The sequence below is a fragment of the Gekko japonicus genome, unplaced genomic scaffold (genome assembly GCF_001447785.1).
Source record: "Gekko japonicus isolate JY-2015 unplaced genomic scaffold, Gekko_japonicus_V1.1 scaffold66, whole genome shotgun sequence".
NCBI classification, from domain to species: domain Eukaryota; kingdom Metazoa; phylum Chordata; class Lepidosauria; order Squamata; family Gekkonidae; genus Gekko; species Gekko japonicus.
Window position 1 is genome coordinate 1179787 of NW_015163605.1, and position 24646 is coordinate 1204432.

General features: G+C 45.9%; 1 protein-coding gene across 1 annotated transcript in view; it reads left to right on the top strand.

Moving 5' to 3' along the window:
* SLC25A12 (solute carrier family 25 (aspartate/glutamate carrier), member 12) overlaps positions 1 to 18995 on the top strand; it is a 100107-nt gene extending 81112 nt beyond the window's left edge. Inside the window, exons 14-18 of the mRNA XM_015407260.1 lie at positions 8170 to 8310; positions 12256 to 12394; positions 16213 to 16371; positions 16540 to 16630; positions 18136 to 18995. Coding sequence (XP_015262746.1) covers positions 8170 to 8310; positions 12256 to 12394; positions 16213 to 16371; positions 16540 to 16630; positions 18136 to 18331 — 726 coding nt within the window. The 3' untranslated portion in view covers positions 18332 to 18995. The remainder of the gene's footprint in view (positions 1 to 8169; positions 8311 to 12255; positions 12395 to 16212; positions 16372 to 16539; positions 16631 to 18135) is intronic.
* The last annotated feature ends 5651 nt before the right edge of the window (positions 18996 to 24646 follow it).

A 24646-nucleotide genomic window follows, 5' to 3' on the forward strand; every position in this document is an offset into this window, starting at 1 on the left:
CTGAGACATCTGCTGTATCTCAACACTAGAGACCAAGCTGCCCTATCGTATAAATCTCCCTCCCTTGGCACTAACTGGCCATGAGAAAAAAGGGCTCATCGAAACTATATGTAGCCATGTCTACTCCCTGTGTCCCTGAATATGCCTATGCATATAACTGAGGGAATTGCGTCTTTTAACATTGAAGCAGGCCTTTAACACAGAGGGAATACAGAAGGAGCAGGGCAAAAGATCAAAAATGGCTGTGAACCAAAGATGGTCAGTGTTCTAACTCAGTGTTCTAATCCCAAGATGGGGTCATTCCTGACAGTAGTGACAATCAGAATTGGGATCCCCCTGAATCTGGGAACAGAGTTCTAGTGGGAAACTCGTGGGGTAGGTGTCTGGTAGAAAGTCCTTGTAGTACACCTGGACATTGACATGAGGACTGCATAATGTGCAGTTACGCCCTCCTGACACAGGCGGAGTTTACGCTTATTTATCATCCTGAAACAATGGAAATATGTTCCCTCAGCCAGAGCGGCATTTTCCTACTATTCTGTTCCTTTTAAAGAGCTTCTGTTGATTTGAGTACAAAACATACAAAAACATTTCAACCACTTCTCAACAAAGAAATAGGGAAAGTTAATTGGACCAAAATTGGCTTCTCTTTAGAAAATAAACACATGTTTATGAATTGGTCTATTTGATTTTCCTTATTGGGTTATTTTTGCAAGCCCTGCAGGAATCCTAATTTCTAAATGATTAAAAATAAAGCCTAAACAAAGCCAGGCGATCAAAGCAAAATTTCCCTGTATATGTAAGCACAACAGTCATCTTGTCTCGGAGAACTGAATTTCTTTTCCTCTTAAGGACACTGTGTGTGTGTGCGTGCGTGTGTGCGTGCATGCTGGTTTTCTACAGCGATAGTTGAAACCGGGCAATGGCAAGGTCTATGCATATCTAATCAATTTTGTTTTCTAATAGGACGGGAAGGGAAAAAAATCACTGACTGCCATTTTGCTAAAAACATGTGCTGACAATAGGTTATCTGGCTCTTAATGAACCCCCAGCGATCATCCATCCCCCACCATTTTTTTTTTTTTTGGTCAGAGTAATAGGAGTTTCACAGGGGGGACTTAGGATTGGATCCAAAAATTACCAGCCACTGATCGAAGGCACTTTCTCCAGGGACAGGGATGTGTGAGGTCTGTACTGATTTTCCCCTCCCACTTTGTCCCCCACTGTTCCTGAGAGATCCCTGTCCTCACAGGAGCAACAACCCAGGGGAAACTATTCCACCAAGAGCTTAATCCTGCTCAGCCCTACATCTTGGTGGCTCATGCTTGAAGAGGAGTGGCCACCTGGTGCCATCTGCACTGCAGCTTGCCAGGGGAGACTGTTCCAACATGGGCTAAGTTCTTCCACTTGCTGAACCCCCCATCCCTTGCTGCAGCTTGCCAGGGGAGACTATTCCAACATCTTCCACTTGCTGAACCCCCCATCCCTTGACTGCTCAGGCCTGAAATGGAGCTGCCCTCTGTTGCTGTCTGCGCTGCTACTTGCTAGGGGAGATGGTTCCACCACGGGAGACTGTTCCATTAGAATCATAGAGTTGGAAGGGGCCATACAGACCATCTAGTCCAACCCAAGGGCTAAGTTCTTCCACTTGCTCCACCCTACTGTCTGGCTGCTGCTTCTGCTTCATTGTGATTTTTTTTTAATAAGCTGCTTTGAGCCCTGGTTTGCAGGAGAAAAGTGGGATATAAATATTTAAATAAATAAAAATGTGTCACGGTGGGGGAGCAGGATCATTCTAGCAACGGAGAGCCACAATCATACTATGGATCCAGCCCACAGTTTCTTAGGCTACAACTTTGTCTTGTACCACTGGAGCAACATTATGTTGGCTGTGTCTACCTTGGGGGGGGGGGTGTTTAACTGCCGTCAAGTCACATCTGACTTATGGCGACCCTATGACTTAATAACCTCCAAAACGTCCTCTCGTTAATAGTCTTGCCCCAGGTCTTGCAAACTGCAGCTTGTGGCTTCCCTTATAAAGTCAGTCCACCTCATGTTGGGTCTTCTTCTTTTCCTTCTGCCTTTCCCTTGCATTATCATCTTCTCCAGTGACTGTGGTCTTCTCATAGTGTGACCAAATTACAATAGCCTCAGTTTAGTCATTTTAGTTGCTAGGGAGAGTTCAGGCTTGTTTTGATCTAGAACCCCCTTATTTGTCTTTTTGGCAGTCCACGGTATCTGTAAAACTGGGGCCAGTTTTGTGTAGTGGTTAAGAGTGTGGACTCTAATCTGGGAGAACGGGGTTTGATTCCCCACTCCTCCACATGTAGCTGCTGGTGTGTCCTTGGGTCAGTCATAAGTTCTCTCAGAGCTGTTCTCTCACGGGCAGTCCTCGAAAGACCTCTCTCAGCCCTACCTACCTCACAAGGTGTCTGTTGTGGGGAGGGAAAGGGAAAGGAGATTGTAAGCTGCTCTGAGACTCCTTCGGGTAGTGAAGGGCGGGGCATATTCCAACCTCCTCCTCCTCCCCTCCACCATCACATTTCAAAGGAATCTACTTCCTTCCTGTCAGCTCTCTTCCTTGTCCAACTTTCACACTCATACATAGTAATGGGGTTAACTGTGGTGTGAATTATGTGCATTGTGTGTTTGGTTGAGGGCAGTGACCGTTTCCTTCTGTCCGGCACTCTTGTTTTCTTACCTCTCCCCCTGCAATCTGAAGTTTCCAAGCGCCATTAAATCAGGTTAATGTGTATTTTTTTTACCGTTTATAATCTGCAAATCTAAATTATGTTGTACACGGCCCTGAGCCTGTTTTACAGGGGAGGGTGGTCTATAAATTAACAACAACAACATGTTGATCTTGGTCGCCAGAGGCACATCCTTACACTTCAGACTCCTCTCTAGCTCTGTCGTGGCTTCCTAGTCTCTGTCTCCTAGTACATTTTGTCTGCCTGGTACATTTTTATCCTGACCGTCCTTCACAGAGCTCAGGGCAGCATCCATGGTTCTCCCTTCCCCGGCTGTGTCCTCAGAGCTGCCCTGTGAAATGCATCAGCCACGTACCCTCAGCAGAACCTAAAGTCACCCAAGGAGGCTCTTCTTGCAGAGTGGAGATTTAAGCCAGGGTCTGGCAAATCCTAGTCCAACACTGGAACCAACTTCCCACAGTGGTTCCACATGAACACAGGAAGCTGCCTTCTACTGAATTAGACCTTTGGTCCATCAAGGTCAGTATTGTCTACTCAGACCGGCAGCAGCTCTCCAGGGTCGAGGAAGAGGCAAGCAGAACCTGAACAGTTCCCTTCCCCCCTAGAAAGCGTGGGAATGTTTTGTACCTCACATCTTCATCTTTAAAAATTCCTTTCCAACTGGAAGGCCCATCCATCCCTTTAAGAGTTTTACTGGTTTCCCTGGTTGTAGATTTTCCCCATTGCTGTTGCTTCTCTCATAGTCAAACCTGCACAGCCTGAATGTTCCCTTTCCATGCAGTGCAAGAGCCTCTGCTTCGCATGGAGAAGGTCCCAGGTTCAAACCCCAGCATCTCAAATTAAAAGGATCAGATAGTAGGTGGCGTGAAAGACCTCCGCCTGAGACCCTGGAGAGCTGCTGCCAGTCTGAGTGGACGATCCTGACCTTGATGGGTTGTTCCTCTGATTCAGTATTACGCAGCATCATGTGACCTTCTAACGCCCCGGACAAATCCCAGTTTCTCGAGGAAGAGGCAAGCAGAACCTGAACCCCCTAGAAAGCGTGGGAATGTTTTGTACCTCACATCTTCATCTTTAAAAATTCCTTTCCAACTGGAAGGATTCGTCTTCCTAACTATCTCCTGCTTTGTGGGAATGGGGTCGCATGGATCCCCTCTAGCAATAGAATCTCTCTTTTTCGCGTGGTCTGCAAAGGCTGGAAGAGGGCCTCCTGGCACCTGGGATCAGCCTTTAATTGCCCTGACAATCATCTTCTTTTACCAAGAGAGCATCCCAAGAGTATCTGACATTCAGGTTGTTGTAATTATGCTGCTGAGTTAACATTCTGGCTTTGCGCAGGCAGCTCATGTCTTCGGACTGTCTGGGGCTTTTGTGTCAAAGTAAAGATGCAGCTCTGACGTGCTGAGGAATGAGAAGCCCGCGCTTAGAAGGGTTTGATGCTTGCAGAGCTCTCAAGGGTGAGGACGATGTTGATTCACACTATCATTTATGCCGCGTCTGGCGAGATCACATTGTGGAGCAGGTCTTGCACATAGTGATACATCCGGAGTGTGTTTGTCTGGAGTATTTCTACTGTGTGCATGCAGCGCTCCATTCAACCTTATAGCTTTCTCCAGTACATCCTGGCAGCAGTTTGGGGGCCCAGGCCGAGTGGATTTTCAATCACATGTATCAAAATTGGTGACGATGTTGTTCTCCCTCCCCCTCTTTCCCCGATTTGTTAATCTACAGTTTCGGACACCAAAACATTTTTGTAAGTCCTTTGTTAGGAAGCAGCACGCACAAATCCTCACAATATGTAATACAAATATTCGCAAGAGTATTCTGTGCAATTGTTGTAAGTTGTTGTTGTTGTTGAGTCGCACAGTCGAGTCCGACCCCATGGACCACATCCCTCCAGGCCCTCCTGTTGTAAGCCGTTGACATAGATCAGTGCACGGTTCACTCTTGGGTTACTGTTCGCCTCCATCATTTCCCCTTCCGTAAAGCGGCCCGTTAAAAATCTTTGCCTGCCGTCTCCTTTGTGCACTGGTTATCCCAGCAGCCCACCTGCCCTTCTGAATAGACCTTACCCGTGACCATTTTATTCCTCTCTGAGCCATGTCAGGCTCTGGATCCGTAGGCTGCAGGCCCCCGATCTCCGCCATTCTTCTTTCATTGCAAATGCCCTGGTTATTCTTCAGCCTTTAGTTGAAGGATGCCAGCGTCTTCAGCATGTAGAGACAGTGGCTGAGCTGACTTGTGCTCTGGGAGGTGGAAGGAAAGGGCAGCGCCCTCGATGGGAGAACAGTTGCTCTGCTCCACGCCTGTTCCACAGTCCTCCATATCACCAGCTGAAGGATTTCTGGTATCAAAAGTGAGGAAGGACCAGCAACCTTGCCCAGGCTGTTTTGGTGGCTCTGACCTGGACTGTTGGGATGAGTGACAAGCGCAGAAGCTACAAGAACAGAGGAAGATGGGAAGGGCAAAGGCTTCGGGCTAGGAGGTCATGTGGTAATAAACAGGAGGTCACCTGGTAATGAAACGGAACCTGCACGTTCCAGGCTACAGTTTGGGAGGGCTGCATGCTTCAGTGTTCCCTGTGGTGAATCCTGGTGGTGCAGGAGGACGAAAGCCTCTCAACACAGAAAACCTGGTTGTCCTGAAAACAGCTAAGCTAGAATCCTTTCTGCTGACTTCTGGTTTTTAAAAAAATGAGCAGAATTCTGGTCAGGGAGACTCCCCCACTTCCAGTATGATGTGATCTGCCGTTTCTGTAGACCAGCCTTGATATTCTGGGGGTGATATGGAAAGGGGCTTTTATTTTTCTCCTATCGAGACAAATTGGGGTGGAAAAAACTCAGGTGAGAGAAACGGAAAGGTTTTTAACTGCTTCAGAAGAGCACTAACGAAGTCCAGCCATATTTTTTTGCACCACACTCTCTCTTTTTTTAAAAAAAAAAGAAATTGCAAACGGGTTGAATTCTGGCCGAAGCGGGCGAGTGCTTCAAAGTCGTCGGCAGGAGTCAGAGACGATGTGCTCTGTGGTGACCCCTGCACTTTGCCATAAGTGAAGGGTGGTACCCGTAGCGCACCAAGGGAAAGTCTAAACATGTCACTTCCCGGTACGTTTACATGCTCCTGGAACTAAACTGTCATGTTAAATCTCCCTGTGAGATTTTGAAATGCAGGGGCCCCCCCCCCTCCTCTTTTTTTGGTTGAATGTCTTAGGTTAAACTTGGAGCGAGAACCGTATGCGGCCGTATCCTGTGTGGGGTGGCGCTTCTGCTCCGCTAATGAAATATAAAACAGCTTGACAGCTGTTAAATTTGTGTCATGCCCAGGCTGGAAAAATGGGTAATGTCAGTCTGTTTGTTTCTGTCTCCCCCCACCCCACTCCTTTACTGTAACAGATGTGGTAATGGAGGTTGCATCTATTATTCACTTTTAAACAATGAATTTCCAGTTAAGATGGTAAAAAGCTCTCATACGCAAGCCTAAGAGCCCTGCCAATTATTTAAAGTAACTAAAACTAATTTTTATTCAGCTCACCTCTTTACCACCCCAGCAGAAGCATTAAAGCACTGACAAATGCCAGAGCAACACCTTGATCGCTTTCTGCGTCTTCCGACAGCCGTTCAGATAAATGAAGCAAAGCTGCACATTCTAAGGGTGTTTAAAAAAAAAAAAGGTTGTGCCTTAAACTGTGGTGTGCAGCGAGGAGGATGGGAAGGTACCACTGGGGTGTGTCCTACTAGCATTTGGCCACTGACCTAAAGGTGAGCAGTTTTTTGCACTGAGGTGAAAAACTGCTTGAGCTCAGGGGACCTTTATTATCGGACTTTTAGGCAGTCTGATTTGGGGCTGTGCTGGAATTAGTCAGTTTTACACCCAGGGGCGAGCTGCCTGATCTACGTTCCATTTCCCTGTGTGTTAAGAACCATTGTGGATTGTTAAGAGGAGGAGTACTGAAGTTCCAGGAGCTGTGGTGGCTCAAGTGGTTAAGACGCTGAACTGCAGGCTGTGGAAGGTCAGTAGTTCAGCAGTTCGAGACCTGGGTGCCGCATGATGGAGTGAGCTCCCATCTCTAGTTCCAGCTCCTGCCAACCTAGCAGTTCGAAAGCAAGAAATTGCAAGTAGATAAATAGGGACCACTTCGGTGGGAAGGTAACAGCGTTCCGTGCACCTTGGTGTTTAGTCATGCCGGCCACATGACCACGGAAATGTCTTCGGATAGCGCTGGCTCTTCGGCTTTGAAACGGAGATGAGCACCGCAACCCTAGAGTCGGATTCGACTGGCTATCGAGCAAGGGAACCTTTACCTTTACTTTTTACTGAACTTCCAAGTTCTCATTGTCCAAATAGACAGCTTCCACTCAGAAGTTGTTATGCAAAAGGAAAAACAAACGAAACACCTTACGGTTTCCCCGCTGTGTAGTCATGAGCAACTGGCCAATGAGACGTCTGGTTTTCTCCTCCCACACAAGCAATATTGATTGGTTGAATGTAATTCAAGCCAAGGGCCCCTGAGAAGCTGTAGTGGTGCCGGGCACAGGTAAGCTGGGACCTGAAGCTTCAGCCGCCATCTTGAAAATATGCTAAAGTATTCCATAAGGAAAACTGAAACGTATAATAAGTTGAAAGTTATTAATATAATGTCGAAGTGTGTAGTGATGTTTGACACTGATTTTTGCACCCCATTCCAGTTGTACCCGGTATAAATGCTACATCATCCTATCCAGGTTACAGTGCTGGCTTTGGAGCCTGTGCAAATCAGTTTCTGCACTGCACACCCCATGCACTGATAATGGGTAATGGAACCAACTACCCAAGGAGACTCCAAAATGAATCTGTCCCAGGCATCCTTCTGTGAGTGTGTAATGTGCCATCAAGTCATGGGCGACTTCATGGCGGCCCTGTAGGGGTTTCAAGGCAAGAGACTAACAGAGGAGGTTTGCCACTGCCCTGCCTTGGAATTCCTTGGTGGACTCCCTTCCAAATACTAACCAGGGCACCTCCCGATATTTGCTTGAATTATCATCGTTCTGATTAATCTCACACAGCAAACTATTTGTGACTTGTAGCCAGTATCTTTGTCAGTGTTTTGCCTGGTGCTGAATACAAATATAAGTTCATTGTGATCAAAAAAATCACACAAACTGGTGTAATAGAGCCAGTTTGGTATAATACTTAAAACCATGGACTTTAATCTGGGTGAACCAGGTTTGATTCCCCACTCAACATGCAGCTGCTGGCGTGACCTTGGGTCAGTCACAAGTTCTCTCAAGAGCAGTTCTCTCAGAGCTCTATCAGCCTCACAGGGTGTCTGTTGTGGGGAGAGGAGGGGAGATTGTAAGCCGCTCTGAAACTCCAAGTGAAGGGTGGGGTATAAATCCAGTCTCTTATCTTCTTCTTCTCCTCCTCCTCCTCCTCTCTGTGGAAATGACTTGATTTTTTCCCCCCTCTGTGGTCTTTGTAGGCTGGAGCTTCACAGGTCATCTTTACGAATCCCCTGGAGATCGTCAAGATTCGGTTGCAAGTAGCTGGAGAAATCACCACAGGGCCCAGGGTTAGCGCCCTCACTGTTCTGAAGGACTTGGGGATCTTTGGTCTGTATAAGGTATGTTTCTACTTTACAGCACGTGCACACGCCTCTGCTAATCTGTTTTGTGTTACATTTACAAGCGAGGTTGTTGAAACAAACAAAAAAAACTTCAATTTTTTTTGTTGGGGGGGGCTGAGGAACCTGTTCAATTTTGAAAACAATCTCTTCCTGCAGAGTAGCTGCACAAGTCAGAAATGGAGAAACTCCCACGTTTCCCGCAGTGGCAGCGGGATGCATGAAATCGCTCTCTTGCTTTCTTCCCTCAGGCTTTTATAACAAGCTGCAGGGATGCCAATGCTGCTGGGTCCTTTCATTAACTGGGAGTTGGGGGAGAGACCCCCCCCTCCCCGCCTTCCTCTTGCATTTGTTTAGAAGACCCAACTTGTCTTGTGTTTTATTCCGCATCTCCCATTATCTCTATTGTTATGTTCATCGCAGGCTGCTTTCTCTCTCTCAATAATTTGATGACTGGGAAACAGTAGTAGTCACATGAAACTGCCTTATACTGAATCAGACCCTTGGTCCGCCCAAGTCAGTATTGTCTATTCAGACTGCCAGAGGGTCTCCAGGGTCTCAGGCAGACGTCTTTCACATCACCTACTGCCAGATCTTTTAACTGGAGATGCCAGGGATTGAACCTGGGACCTTCTGCACACCATACAGAGGCTCTCCCACTGAGCCACAGTTTAGTGAGATTTGGATCTTTAAGTAGGTGAGCAATGAGATTTGTTGATAATGAATTCAGTTAAAAAAACAAACAGACCTGTATGGTGCTGTACTTTAATAGAATGTTAGTCCACAGGTTCTTTCTTTGCATGAATTTGCTTTCCATGATTAAGTGATTGATTTTCTTAAAACCAAGAAGAGCGCCCTGACCTGGATAGCCCAGGCAAACCTTATTTTGTCAGATCTCGGAAACTAAGCAGGACTGACCCTGGCAAGTACTTGGAAGGGAGACCTTCAAAGGAATACCAGGGCCAGGACACAGAGGCAGGCAATCAAGCCACCTCTCTGGAAAACATCCTAGCCCCACTAGGGGTCGCCAGAAGTCACCATGCCTTCCAGACTTGCAAGGACACACACACACACACACACGGAAAATACCCAAACAAAAGCAAAAAGCCCCCAAGAGAGCATTTCCTCCCACAAGGGGCTTATATGTACCTTCAGCATATGTACAGACAGCATATTGGTTTAGGACCCTGAGACAACACTTGGAGTGGTGGTTTCAGCTGGAAGTCTGGTGGTGCAGAATCCTGCTGCTGTGGGCAAAATGAGAAGAGTCCCGCGGCATCTTGAAGAGTAACATCAGTGCCTGGACAATTAACTCTTAAGTTGTAGAGGGCTTGAACTCACTTTGCCAGATGCACGAAATGAATTCTTGGTCAACAGAGAGAAATCGGGGGGGGGGGAGCAGAATTATGGGTTAAAAGGCCTGCTCTGTGGTATTCTTGTGCCAAAATCTAAACTCATAACAGCTATAACTGGGAATGATAACACAAGCTCATTAGTTAGGTAAGGAACAAAGCACAAAAACCACTGCCTAAAGATAACCAATATATGAAATGTGTAATAATAATTCAATAATGCAAAAATATAATTATATAACAATATTGGCCAAGGTGTAACCAAGATACAGAAGGAAGAAGAATAATGGAAAGAAGAACTAAGTCCCAAGTATTTTACTGTGTCTCACTCCAGTAGGGTTGTAATATCAAAGTCCAATTTGATGTGCAATTCATCATAGAGTGGACATTTCAGAAGTTCCATAAGCCATAAAAAGCCAGATGCGTAGTCCTTCTTGACTGATTATACTGGCTTTGTATGTGCCTTCTACTGAGATTGGGTCCCCTTATAGCCTATTGTTTTTGAATAAGAACAACTCAAAACGCGGCAGCCGGACTACGCGTCATGGGACTTTATTCTTCTTTTCATTATTATTCTTCCTTCTGTATCTTGGTTACACCTTGGCCAATATTGTTATATAATTATATTTTTGCATTATTGAATTATTATTACACATTTCATATATTGGTTATCTTTAGTCAGTGGTTTTTGTGCTTTGTTCCTATTCCTTGAACACTGGCTCCCCTTCTTTTTTGGTGGCATTAGTTAGGTAAAGCAATTTTAACATTTGCAGAAGCTGAGCAAATAGTCAGATCTGCTGTGTTCTTTGCTCAATACCATCAAGCCTAGAGATGGATTCAAAGTCAGCCATTTCCCATTGGAGGGTCTTCCTCTTGAAGTTTGGCTGCTGAAGAACACTGACTTCCAGGTTTGCAGTAGTGTGTCCTGGAAGACTGAAACACTCTCCCACCCGTTTTTCAATGTTGCCACTGTCCGGCGTCAAAGTCGTGCCCACCTGTCCTTTGGCACCGTAACATAGCAGCTTCTGTTTTCTGTGAGCCACAGAAGGGCACTGCTGACTTTCCCCCTTCTTTTCCCTCCCCCTTTCCCGGCAGTACTTAATAGTCATGCACACCTTGCATAGGATGAGGAAGTGGTAAATGAGCCCCTGACGGTACAGCTGGCATGGCGAGGTGGTGTGATTAGTGCTGCCCGGGTGGAGATGGGGACAGCGTTGGGCTTGAGGCAGGAGCTGGTTGCTGCCCCCCAGGCCTTCAATTAGGTGGTGCATTTGGTGCCAATGAGGCAACTGGTCAAGATTCGGAGGTTGTTGATAGACAGATGAAGCTACCCCCACTGAAACTATGACAGCATTTTCCCAAAAGCATTTTAGTGGCCAAAGCAAGATTTCAGCACAACTTTTTTTTGGGTGGGACCTCAAATTAGAAGCAGGCGATAGCAGACCATCTCTGACCCTCTCTTGCCTTGAAAACCCTGTGGGGGTTGCCATAAGTGAGCTATGACTTGAAGGCCCTTTCCACCACCAACACCATGCCACAAATTACAGGAACTAAAGAAAGAAGAATAAGCCCCGCTGCGGTCTTAAAACAGGCTGGTTTAAGTTGATAAAAGGGCATCTCAAGCCAACCTGAATGCATTGGGGAAAGTGCTGATTACAAACTTCCCTTTCTCAAGCCCCCCCCCCCCATTCTAGTCTTCCACTGACTCCCTGTTTGATTTCCCTCCACCTATCTGAGAGTCAGCTGCAACCCCCCCAAAAAAACCTTGTATTGAAATACATCTTGTTAGTCTTTAAGGTGCTGCTGTAAAGCATTTGACCATGGAGACTGGAAACCCTCCTCCTCCCAAAAGCCTCAGCACAAAGTCATCCATAATTGTGTCTTTTAGACACACCCACCCACCCATACCCCTCGCTGCACAAGCAGTGCCAGCAAATTAAACATAGGAAATTAGTATCAGGTCTCTTTGAAAGGAGTGGAGAGATTAAGCAAAAGTGCCCTGGTTATCTGTTCTCAATCAGTACCTCAGGACCAGGGGATGAGGAAGGCTACTGTGGCTGTCCACCTGGTCCCACAACCAGTGCTCCCTCTAAGCTGAGTTAGTGTGAGCTAGCTCACAGTTTTTTAGCCTCTGGCTCATAGATTTTTGTCTTAGCTCAGGACGGATGGCTCCAGAGCAAACTGATTTATGCAGTAGCCAAATTGCTCACTCACAACTTTAATGCCAGTAGCTCACAAGGTAGAATTTTTGCTCACAGGATTCCATAGCTTAGAGGGAACACGACTTGATCTTGGATTACAGTTGGTGCTTCTATCCTGCCTTATTTTGCTCCGACCAAGTATAGGAGATGATGGTATTGGGGTGGGTTCAACAGCCACTCCAGCGGAGATGCATTACCCCCCCCCCCAGCAGATGCTCTGGTGTGTGTGTAAGAGCCAGAGCGAGGGTAAAAACAAGATTTCACATGTGCTCTTGGGATCTCCGGCTGTACTGGGAAAGACCCCAAGCCTCTGCTGTACGGCCTTGTATGAAGATCCACCTTGAGTTTCTCCCGTGTAGGTGACTTTCCTTGCCTTGTATGTTCTTTTGCAGGGTGCCAAAGCGTGTTTCCTCCGAGACATTCCCTTTTCGGCAATCTATTTCCCTGTTTATGCTCATTGCAAACTGCTGCTTGCGGATGAAAACGGCCACGTGGGGGGGCTTAATCTCCTTACAGCTGGTGCTATTGCAGGTAACTTTTTTAAAAAGAGTAATTTGCTAAAAGACTCCCCCCCCATCCCCCCTCCCTCGGCAGTAGTTAATATTCATCAGACTCATGTATAGGAAGCTTAATATACTATTGTATCTAACTTAATCTAAATTTGATCACTTTTATCCATGGTGGGAGGTAGTGTAATTTTGATGAGAGCTAATTACATTTGCATAATGTGGATAAACAGCTTAATGCCGCTCAGCAACTTGTAGTCAAATTTGGCTCTTGGCCTCCGTAGGGAGAGTGAGGCTGTTTTAAAGCCCTCCAAGTTGGAGGTAGCTTTACATCTGAAGGAAACACACTGAGGAAGGCAAATATCTAGTCTGATTCCCCCCCCCTTCAGTTGTGAAGAAAGTCACGATCTTGGAGGAGTACGGATTGAAAGAAGCATTTAGGAGATTAAGATGCGAGTTATTAATGTTGGAGAGCTTAGTTTGTTTTGGCGGTCACTTGTACATGCCCTTAAAAAAAAAAACCACTTTAAATGCTTCTGTCATGATCCTAGGCCTATAGTAGTGCGGCTTACAGGCTCTAGGGAGGCCTAGTGGCTCCAGGGGAGCCTGTATTAGAGTGACTACAAGGCCCACATTTCCCAGGTCACCCTTGGGACCCTGTGATTGGCTAACAGGGGATGCGGAGGGAAAACGTACCACAGCAGAGGAGTAGAGGGTGGTGCCTGGGAAGAAGGAATAAAAGGCCTTGCCCAAAGTGGGAGGGGGTTCATTCCCCGGGAGCAGAGCTGGTGTGAGGCTACTGCAGAAGGAGGGGTCCCTCACCCAAAAGGGGTGAGTCAGCTTGAGGCCAAATACCTAGAGAAGGCTAGGGGGGGGCAGTATAGTCAGACATGTTAGGGTTTCTTATTTTGCTGGTTGCCTACCTTTACTGTGCTCATTTTTCCTATGTTATTGAACTATAGTTGTCAGTAGTTCAGCAGTTCGAGACCCAAGTTGCCGCATGACGGAGTGAGCTCCCGTCTCTAGTCCCACCTCCTGCCAACCTAGCAGTTTGAAAGCAAGACATTGCAAGTAGATAAATAGGTACCACTTCAGTGGGAAGGTAACAGCATTCCGTGCACCTTGGTGTTTAGTCATGCTGGCCACATGACCATGGAAATGTCTTCGGACAGTGCTGGCTCTTCGGCTTTGAAACGGAGATGAGCACCGCAACCCTAGAGTCGGATTCGACTGGCTTTCGAGCAAGGGAACCTTTACCTTTTAATAAAAATGAAGGAATAAACTGCCTGGGCCCTCACACCTCATTCGGTCACTTATAAGGGGAAACCCACTGGAAAAGGAGTGTATCAAGGGGTAGGGGGTGGGGTGCTCTGGGCCCTCCCGAGGAGACCCGTACCAGAGTGGGGGCAGCCATTAGCGAACCTTTATAGCCACTGCCTGCGACAGCTTCATTACAGTAAACAGAAATCGAATTCGAGGCATTATCGTTCCGTGCATGTGTGTCCCACCAGCTGGTTTTTACCGATTCACTCAATTCCTTCCTCATTACAGCCCCCCCCCCTTCCACCGAGCTTTTGTCCATCCTGGTCCCATGATTTCCAGCATAGCTTGCTTTTGGTGGTCCAAGGAGACCCTTCCCCTCGTTCCTTCACCAGTGGAAAAGCTGGTTGGATCCAGTCCCAAACATGCCCGGGGCCCTCACTGAAGACAAGTTGTTTATAGCCCATGTCGGATCAGAAGTACACATAGCAGAGAGCAGGCTTTTCAGTGCCTCAGAACTTTTCTCCAGGCCCGAGGCTGAAAGGAAGAGAGGGGAAAGCGGCTTTTAAGCAGATGTTTTTCAAGCCTCCTCGTGCTGGCATATGGTAGGTTGTTCTAGGGTTGCCAACCTCCAGGTGGGGTCCGGGGATGTCCCAGAAGTACAACGGATCTCCAGACAACAGAGATTAGTTCCCTTGGAGAAAACGGAGCTTTGGAGGGTGGACTCCATGGCATGATGCCCCACTGCGGCCCCTCCCCAGGCTCCACCCCCCCAAATTTCCCAGCCTGGAGCTGGCAGCCCTGTTTCTGACAGGCTGTGGGCTTGCAGCAACCTGAAGACCTGAATTTTCTTTGCCTGTCAGAAAATCCACCACAAGAAGGCCTTCCCATCATAATTTGGGAAAAAATCTGTGTCCCATCCCCCCCCCCTCGCCTTTTTATTTTATTTTGTAACATCCAGCCCGAAGAAGAGTTCTGGTGAACTCTAAAGCCTGCACGCTGGGCTGTGTCATTGGGTAGGTCCTAATTGAAGGTATTCCATGGATGGCGTGTTTGGCTTTTACCCAAGCCTTGGCTGGCTCTCAGCCAAGCCAGTTGCCGCCCCCCGCCCCCCCCCAGCGGTGCACAGTGCAGAGCATCCCGGCCATTGCTGATAAATGAGGCCCTCTCCTGCCTCGCCAGTAGTTAGCTCCGAGTTCACCCTCTCCACCTCCGTGGTGCGCACGATGCCCATGGCTGTTTGCTGAAAGGTAAGAATTGCGCTGTTAAGTACACGAGGGTTGCTGTTCGGTGAGCAGCACTGGCTGGGAGCCATGTATTTACACCCTCGGTTGCCGAAGGTGTGTGAGTGACAGCCAGGCCTGAGAGACAAGAGCTGATTCTGCATTGGCTTTTCCCTCTGTTGTTTTACGAAACCCACCTTGGAACAGAAATTCCCTTCTGCATTGCATGCTGCTTTCACTCTCTTTGACCACTGGATTTTATGGTAGCCTCCACACTCCGTGCCGCTTTCAAGTTCTTTTTTTAATGGTACCTTCTGCATAGATTTATGGCCATTTTATGGCCGTTCAGGGGTGACTTTGCAGTCAGTATGGCGTTGCCCTGAGGTATATGAATGTGGATTTGAACTGCACTCCCCCCCCCCCAGTTGAGAAAATGTGGAGCAAATGCTAGATGCAGAATTGCAAAGCGGCCCTAATGTTTTTGCAGCACTCTGGAGCCCCGTTTCACCCAAACAATGCTCACAACAAATGTAACAGCCGGTGTTAGGACCACAAAATGTTGCACAGCTGGTTAGTAAGCCTGTGGGTTTCCTATAGCCTGCTGCCATACTGCAAAACATATCTTTAGCACAGCTGTTCAAATGATGATTCTGAGCCATTTGTATGAACTGAATTTCTTGAGCTCTTATGAAAGATCATGTAGAGTTCGCTCCCCCCTTTATCTAGGTTTGTTATATACAGGATCCTCTCCCAAATATTTAATTGTTCCACGATATAGAAGAGTGTTTATGTTAGCCAGATTAAACGTGATACCTTCTCAGGTAATGGATGGTTGCTATAAGAAGAAGCTTTCTTACTCAAATAAATTATGTTGGTGTCAGTCAAGGCGAGTTGACACTTTGGAGCATTGTCTCTTCAAATGTATGTTTTACTCGTATATTTGCTCTCCCTTGAAGAAGCGGCAAAATCCATAATTCTCTTATATCTATGTTGGAGAGAAACTGAGAGTGTTCCTTGCGGGCACTGAACACATAGCCTCTTTGGCTGTTGCAAAGTTCTTTTCCCAAGCGATAGCAGGATGTAATAATATGAGTAAATAAATGAGTCCAAGTCTGGAGTCAGGTTATTAGGATTTTTAAAAATGTTATTAGTGTGTTACTGCTCAAGGGCATCGGGTCGAATGAGTAGTTTCATTTAAGATAAGATATCTTTAGTATAAAAGGTGAAGCTGCAGAGAAGGAGAAAGCTTTTTTTTTTTTTAGGTGAACTGCTTACTCTTCAGAAGCTTAATGGTTACAGCGATGTTTTTGCCTTTCTGGGATGTTTGTCCTCAACTTAAACCATTCATTTCACTCAAAAGGTGTGCCTGCGGCTTCGTTGGTGACCCCTGCTGATGTCATCAAGACAAGACTGCAAGTGGCCGCCCGTGCGGGTCAGACCACTTACAGCGGTGTGATCGACTGTTTTGGGAAGATTCTTAGAGAAGAAGGCCCCACGGCTTTTTGGAAGGGAGCTGGAGGTAAAGAAAGGGATACCAAGTACAGTGTGTGTGTGGGGAGGGAGAAAACTACCTTGTGTGCATTATTTTGAGTAAGCCACATGAACATAGAGGACCAAGTATTGTACCTGTGTGTGCCATTTTAGTTAGCCTCTTGCGATAAATGGTTTTGTTCATTTTATTCAACAGCGCGAGTGTTCCGATCTTCCCCCCAGTTTGGCGTCACTCTGTTGACCTATGAACTTCTGCAGCGATGGTTCTACGTTGATTTTGGAGGAATGTAAGTGCAGTTCATCCCCTGAGTCTTTAGATTTCCATTCCCCGAGACATGGGGTATAAATGTGTTACAGCAGGCTGAAGTCTATTAAGGTTTAAAGAAAGCAAGGTTGCTTTAAGTCGATGTTCGCATTCTTGCTGCGAAAATGTAGCAAACCTGCCAGGTGTGTCCTTGTACTGACTCGTGTTGCTAAACAGAAAAGCATTAGAGGACTGCAACAGGGCGGTATTATTTATGCGTTTAGTAGCCTGGCTTTAAGTAGCAGCCACGTGTGTGGTATTGTGGCACAGCATCCGCTACGGGCCGTGTTCACTCTTGAGTTAACAGGCACAGGAAGACTTGGCTTCAGATAGTGAAACGGAAATCAAGGCTCCTTAAAAACACTAGCCAACTTTATCGGAGCATAAACTTTTGTGAGTCAGCTCATTTGTTCATATATGTGGATGATTAGTGGATTATTTAAAAAATCACAGAAAGGGGGGGGGAGAGGCATGGTAGTTGAAAGAGACTGGTTGTGAATCCTATTGTAAAATCACTCAGGATAGCTAGAAATCTGTGCTTTTTGCTTTTCTCCACTTTACATTCAAGCATCAGGAACTAAAAAGTTCACAGATCCAGGGGGTCAGCCGTGTTGGTCTGAAGCAGTAGAACTGGGCTTTTAATTTGTTCTACAAAGTTCATATTTAACTGCCAGTTACTCCCCAAATGTATTATAAAATGTTAGTTTTCATGTTTCTAAGCTTGTGTCTGAAGTACTGAAGAAATACTAAATAGGGCAACTTTCACATCATGATCCAAATATATATGAGTAATTCTAGAGATACTAAATTACTGTGGGCCAGATGTGAGTCTGCTCCTGTACACAAGGATGCTTCCAGGACCAGAGTCAAATAAACCTCCCAACTATCCTCCTAACCGGGTTCTGGCTGGAGCAGATCTAAATGTACATCTTTAATGGGTAACTAACTGGTGGGGCCAGCTCTGATCAGCTGACCTGGAACATGGATTCATTTCCACCCCATCCAAACAGGTAATCAGTACTATTGAAGCTAAAGATGCTACAGGTGCTCTGTTCAGGTGAAGTATGCCCAGAGATTCTTACATGCGGCAGATTAATTCTCTGCAACTCTTACTCCATATGGACTACCAAGGCTGCCTCCGTCAACCATAATATATAATGAAACCATTAGTGTTAATCACCTTTGAAACAATGCACTTTCAATGCATTTGGCAACAGTTTGCAACTGGATTTCCCTGTTTCATACAAGAACATCCAGTTGCAAATGATTCCTTGAAGTGCATTATCCAACGTGTGTGAAAGCAGCTAATAAAGACAGATAAAATCTAGGAAAGCTAGCTAGCTCTGAAAAGCCACGAAGCCGCCATGTAATAATGTAGCAAGGGGCAAATGCATTTAGAAGCTGCAGTCCATCAGAGCTATTCTCTGTGATCCCCCAGTGCTGCCGGTGGCACCTAAAGTTTTCCATTTTCTACTTGCCTCCAACCAGCAAACCTTCCGGTTCAGAACCTACACCCAAGTCTCGGATCTCGGGCCTTCCTCCTGTTAACCCCGATCACATAGGCGGCTATCGACTTGCTACGGCGACTTTCGCTGGTATAGAGAACAAGTTTGGTCTCTCTCTTCCAAAGTTTCGATCGGCCGGTGTCGCCTCAGCACAACCCAAAGCAGCAGCTGAATCCTGAGCTGACCTTTCGAGCCAAACCCAAACGGTGCAATGGACGTACATAGGTAGTACTTTTTTTTCTTCACCTCCTCCGGTCAGCTGCATGATACTCTGGCTGGACAGAGAGTTCGGCACCGAATCACTCCTTTCTATACGAAACGTGGCTAATCATTTGCACACAGGAGATTGATTCAAGCTTTTAAGTTCTATGCATAGAGCTTTTGCCCTCTGCCCAGTGGCATGAATTAGTAACCGAGGCTTGGCTTTGCACAGCTTTTTTTTTTTTTTTTGCACTCCGTGTTACTGTACATATTGTACATCTTTGTACAGAGACATCATCGTGGCATTGAGATGCAGTGGCATTTGTAGAAACAGGTGTTGCAGTTCTAAATGGTTTGAAATGTACAGAATGTTTTGAAAGTGTTTTATTAAAAATCATGTGGAAATAAAATTTATTTAAAACCACAGTGCAGTAGCCTCGTTTCCTTGGCTTTCTGCCTGATGGGCAGCAGTCTTTTAAACAGGAGGCTGATGTTCCTTTTGGCATCCACTATTGGCATGAAGAGGCATGAAAACTGTGAGATATCAAGAAAACCTGTGCCAACTAGACAGTCCTTTTCCTACAGTAGTACGATCACACCACTAGAAATTTATTGTATTTATTTAAAACATTTATCTGCCAATTTCCCACCCAAATAAGAGTCCCCAAGGTGGCAAACACCAAGGCATTATAATATTTAAAACAGCACTTAAAATGTGTATATATAAATATTTAATAATACAATAAAAACACAGACACACACATGCAAAAAACCAGGGAAGAGGGCCAATAAATGACCGGGGGGGGGGGGTTACACTGAATAAAACAAGAAAGTCTTTGAGTGATGCCCGCAGCCCGCTAGTTACTCTGAAAATGTCTAGTGCCATACCCAATTTAAAAAATCTGTATATGTGCAACGCGGTCTCAGTGTTCTTAAACTTTCTGAACCTTATGCAGTTGTGCATGCCAGTGCTCCAAAATTTAATCCAATTTGAAAAGAACAGCTCAATATATATCAAACCAAGGATTACCAAAATGGATGCAGGAGACTACAAGTATGGTTTAAGACAGTCACTTGTACCTAGCTTGGGGGAGGGGAGCGCGCATGGATTCAACCCTTGTTCAAGACACTGGAGTTGTTTGTTTCCACTGTGTGTGCATTTCCAACGTATTAAATATAAAACCAAACCATAGGAATAACATAGACAAGCCCAGCTTGTTTTATTTTTGTGTTTATCACTGTGGTTTCAGGACTAAAAATAAAACACAGCGTCTGACTTTGATTTAGACCTGTCCCTCAGGACAGCCCAAAACTGCCTATCACTGCAAATGCATCAATATAAAGGAGATTAACTGTTTAAGGAACAATGGAAAAGAAGCAGTTGAAAATATTACAAATTAAGACAATGTAAAAGACTCACATTATAAAATGCACATTATAAAATGCAACAACAAAACTAATCAAGAAATAATTTGAGGTGCAGAAATTGTTAGATGTATAGTAATATTGAATTGTATTGTACTGAAACACCTTTTAAGTAATGTCAAGAAACGGCTGTAACCTTTGCTCTTCATGCTGTTCCTTGACTTGCTTTTTTGTTGTTTTATAATTGTCATTTTTGGCTGTCTCCATGTGTAATATTTCCACCTCTAGCAATGATTGCTTTCTTTTGTTGTTGCAGAAAATGGAACTTTTAAAAAAATATAATTTTATTTACAAATATGCAGATACAGAATGGATACATGACATTAAAACCTAAAATGTTCAGTACCCTTTCCCTGTTTTCATTTCTAGCAGTTTGAGTAACAGGAAATCAATACCCCCCTTAACATTATACAGTTACTCCCTCTCTAAATGGCCCACATACTTCTTGCATGTAGGGAATGTTTTTTAACAACATTGCCCAGCATGGATTATTCTTCACTTCAACGATTCCCTCCCCAAAATGGTAGGTAAACAAACCAGCGGAAGAGGAGCCATGTTGAATCAGAGTGATTTAGGAGCTACCATCTTTCTGGATCTTTCCAGCTCTCTCTGTTCTACAGTCTTTTGTATCACTGATTCGTATGATTCATGTTAAAAGTATCTTACCTGTTAAAATCCTTGAGTATAAAGTATTGATGATATATATCTTCAGAAAATAAAATATAGCTAATTTATATACACTATTTGGTATTAGCTACTGAACAGATGGAACTGCCTTAGACCAAATCAGACCGTTGGTCATCAATGCCAGTATCGTCTGGCAGCAGCTCTCCAAGGTCTCAGTCAGAGGAGTTCTACAACATCTATTAACTGAAGACAGGGAGGCCAGCCTCCTGTCAGATTCCACAGCCAACAACTGAGTACATGCTTATCAGAAAGGTTATACTTTATTGCAGAGCAATAGATGCAGTAACAAAGTCACTGTTAAGAATGGTGTCGCCCCTACAAGCATAATGAGATATAGGGTATTCGTATGCAGCCCCCCCCCTCCTTAGGCCAATTAGCCACATTCCCCCGCAAGGGGAGAAGGAGCCCCAGGCCGTTAGAACCAAAGCTGAGAACCGAAAGCGCTCCCACAGTTCTCTGAATCCCAGACACTACACGCCACCTGCAAGGCCACAGATAAGTGTTACAGAAGCAAAGAAGGAATGCAGCGGTACTTGGTACACAGGGCAAGCAAGCATCCTACCCCCAACCATTATGGCAGCATAACTGACACCTCCAGGTGGAACCTGGGGATCCCCTAGCATTACAGCTCTTCTCCAGACTACAGAGATCAGTTCCCCTGGAGAAAATGGATGCTCTGGAGGGTGGAGACGATATGGCCTTATACCCCACCGAGGTTCCTGTCCTCCCCAGGCTCCATCCCCAAATCTCCAGGGGTTTCCCAACTTGGATCTGGCAACCCTACCCCTCTATCCCCGGCCAGGGCAGCCCTGGCAATCCTGGGGATTGAACCTGGGACCAATTGCATGCCAAGCAGATGCTCTACAACTGATCCAAGATTCCCTCCCTCTCTAAAATTGCATCGTTGGGTGGACAGATTCCCTAAAGTGGGAGCAGGAATCTGACACTCAGGAAAATCACCAGAATATTTGTTACTAGAGTCATTCATTTGCAAGGGACTTGATAGACCTTTCCCCCCACCGTGCAACCCTGGCCCACTGCAAAGAGGCAGCCGTGTTGGTGTCTTGTCGCAAAGTAAAGCCAAAGGCCAGTGGCAAGATGAACATTTATGTCTAGAAGAAATGAGCTGAGTGACTCATGAACACCCGTACAGAACTAAATGTTAAAGGTGCCACTGGCCTTTTGTTTTATTCAACCCTTGACCAATCAGGTTGGAGGGGATTGGGCCTATCACCTGGAGATTCCCTATCCACCGCTGGAAAATGCACTGAAGACTGGAACCTGTGTTTAGTCACTGCTTAAATCAGAACCACAGCTTGAAGTGGGTTTGCACACCATAGATTTGAGGGAACCTGGTTGGAACTGATAATACTTTTAATATGAAATTATGGTGACCAAGAGGAAGGGGGGGGGAATTGTACTAAAGAGGAAAGGAGTGAAGGCAAGTGAGAACCTCTGGTGGGTCTCTTACCCATGGTTGAGAGAGCAGCAGCGTTACTAGGACCATGCCAGCCAGCTTAACAGACTACGTAGCTTATTGTTATATCAAGGGAAGGGAATACAAAAGCTCCAGGCAGTTGTGGGGCAGGTGGTTTGGAAATAAAGGCTCTTACAATCACTCCCAGAATAAGTGGGTGTCCTGGAGAGGGGAATAGGCTAGCTGCCAAAATAAACCAAAAGGAGAGAGTTGCAGGGGATATTTCACTAGCTGCCAAAATAAACCAAAAGGAGAGTTGCAGAATAAACCAAAAGGAGAGGATCTTGAAAGTGAGCTGTAAGATAATGGGGCTGTTTGTGACGAAAGCTCTTTGATAAAGTACATTTTTCCTGGTTTCCACCATCTAGCCTCAATAGGAGCCAGGGGTGGTGGTGAGAGAGAGAGAGAGAGGCTGAATGTAACGCAAGCCAAGTGAGCATCCTGCTCAGTATCAATCTTTATGTGATAGACAAAGAAGCATGAGCAAGTGACATCGGAACTGAATCTGCAGCCGCTCTCAGAGGCAGAAACACACGATGCTGCTTTGTGCTGAATCAAGCCATCGGTCCATCAGTGCCAGTATTTTATTTATTATTTATTTATTTACATGTGATTTATATACCGCCCATGACCCCTAGTGGGTCTCAGAGCCGTTCACAGAGTACTACAACAGCGTAGTTGATGCCTATCTAGGGCCACAATGCAGTGAGAATCTGCAGCCGCTCTCAGAGGCAGAAATGCTGCCTTGTGCTGGTGCTGAATCAAGCCATCGGTCCATCAATGCCAGCATTGCCTACTCAGAGTGGCAGCAGCAGCGCTCCGAGGTCACAGGGCCTTCCTATCACCCTACCCGGGATGACACCTGGGACCTTCTGCGTGCCAAGCAGATACTCCACCACTGACCCACGGCCCCTCCCTCCCATACAGATACAATTTAAAAAAACGAAACAATGACCAAATGGCAATTAGAAAACCATAAACCAAGTCCAGGTTTACAGAACAGCACTCGAATGTTCGAAAAGAAACCGCAGGCACTCAAGGAGAAATGGAAATTAAAAATCGGAGTGCAAAAACACGCTGAGTGAGGAAGGAAGTGTTGGAAGCAGTCCCTAGGGCGAGGAAGAGGAACAGGAGCACATTTGAAAAGTCAGAATGAACTCAGTGAATTTTTTAAAATGAATTTTAAGTGGGGGACAAAAAGAGGCCAAGGGGGTGCTTCATATACTGCCATTCTCCTCTCAAAGGGAGTAAGAAGGAAAGCAAGGGCTCTGTTTAAAGACAAATAGCAAGACGCTAATACTAGGCCAACAGAGTATGGAAAAATTAGCCTGCAAAAACATTAAGGCTTCTAAACCGTATTCATGTATCTCTACTGCCCAACAATTAAAAAGATACAACTGTGGGCTCAGAGTACAGTGAAGCTGAAGTAGTCATCCTCTAAACATACCACGAGAAGAGGAGGAAGGAGATACCTATGAACAGTCTAAGCCCCACCCACCCCCAGGCAAAACTGCCTTATAGCCAAAGGAGGGTGGGGTTGGGAACACAAGGAAAAGGCTATGATGACAAGAATAGTTCCCTTCCGGTTAGGACAGGGACTTTACTACCAGTCCAAAGCAGACTGACCAAGGAGAGTGAACACACAGTATGGGAGTGCAAGTACGTGAAAAGAGAAGTTAGAAAATTATACAGACATTTTGTACAGCTTATCGAGTGTAGCTGGAGAACATGACACACCTTCATGCACTCAAAAGAAAGCACTTCAGAGTGCCAAACAGTATCATTTTTGACACAGGCAATTTGCTATGCATGTCAATACTGCTAAGCCTAACGTTTCAGGCAGGAGATACAACAATCATTCTACTAAACACTGTCACAATGGAAAGCTCACTATTCTCTTAACAGGGTGCTGAAGATTTTTTTTAAAAATCACACAATTTATTAGATGTTATTGACTGCTATACTGATACGCTTTCTTTATCGGTGGGATTCAGTTTTTACAACTCCAACTGGATGCAGAACAGACTGTTCTCAAATAATTAAAAAAGCAGCACATTATTACCTACATCTCAAAATTACAGGGTTGGATCCAGCGATCCATCATGGGAGAGTGCTGGCGAATGCAGATTTGGGGTGTGCTCCCCTCCCCACAGAGCTCCCTCTGACCCCCGGAAGGCTGATTCCTGGGATCCCAGGAACCGCATATGGTCTCATAGGCCCGTGTGGGTGTGGAGAGGGGGTGCTGCAGGGGACAGGGATGGAGGTGAAATCTCCCGCCCCCCCTTCATCAATTGAGCTGTGTGCCTAGGAAAGGGAACATGTGAAGCTGATTTATACAGAGTCACACGGTGGGTTTAGCAAGGTCAATATTGTCTGCTCTGGGCAGCAGCCTATCTCCAATGTCTCTGGCAGAGGTTTTATAGATCACCTACCACCTGGTCCTTTCAAATGGATTGGAGCTGGGGCCTCCTGCTTGCCAAGCAGAGGCTGTACCACTGGGTGGTGGGCCTTCAGTGCAGCTCCCTGACCCATGTGGCGATTAGAGTCTGGGGTCCCATGACCACAGAAATCAAGGGTCAGGAATTAGAAGGGACTGCATGAAGTCAGGGGGAACAAAGGAAAGATCTGCATGTCAGCGCCTTCCGTTGATGGATCACTGGATCCCACCACCCGTCTGCACAAGTCTATGGGCAATTATATAGTT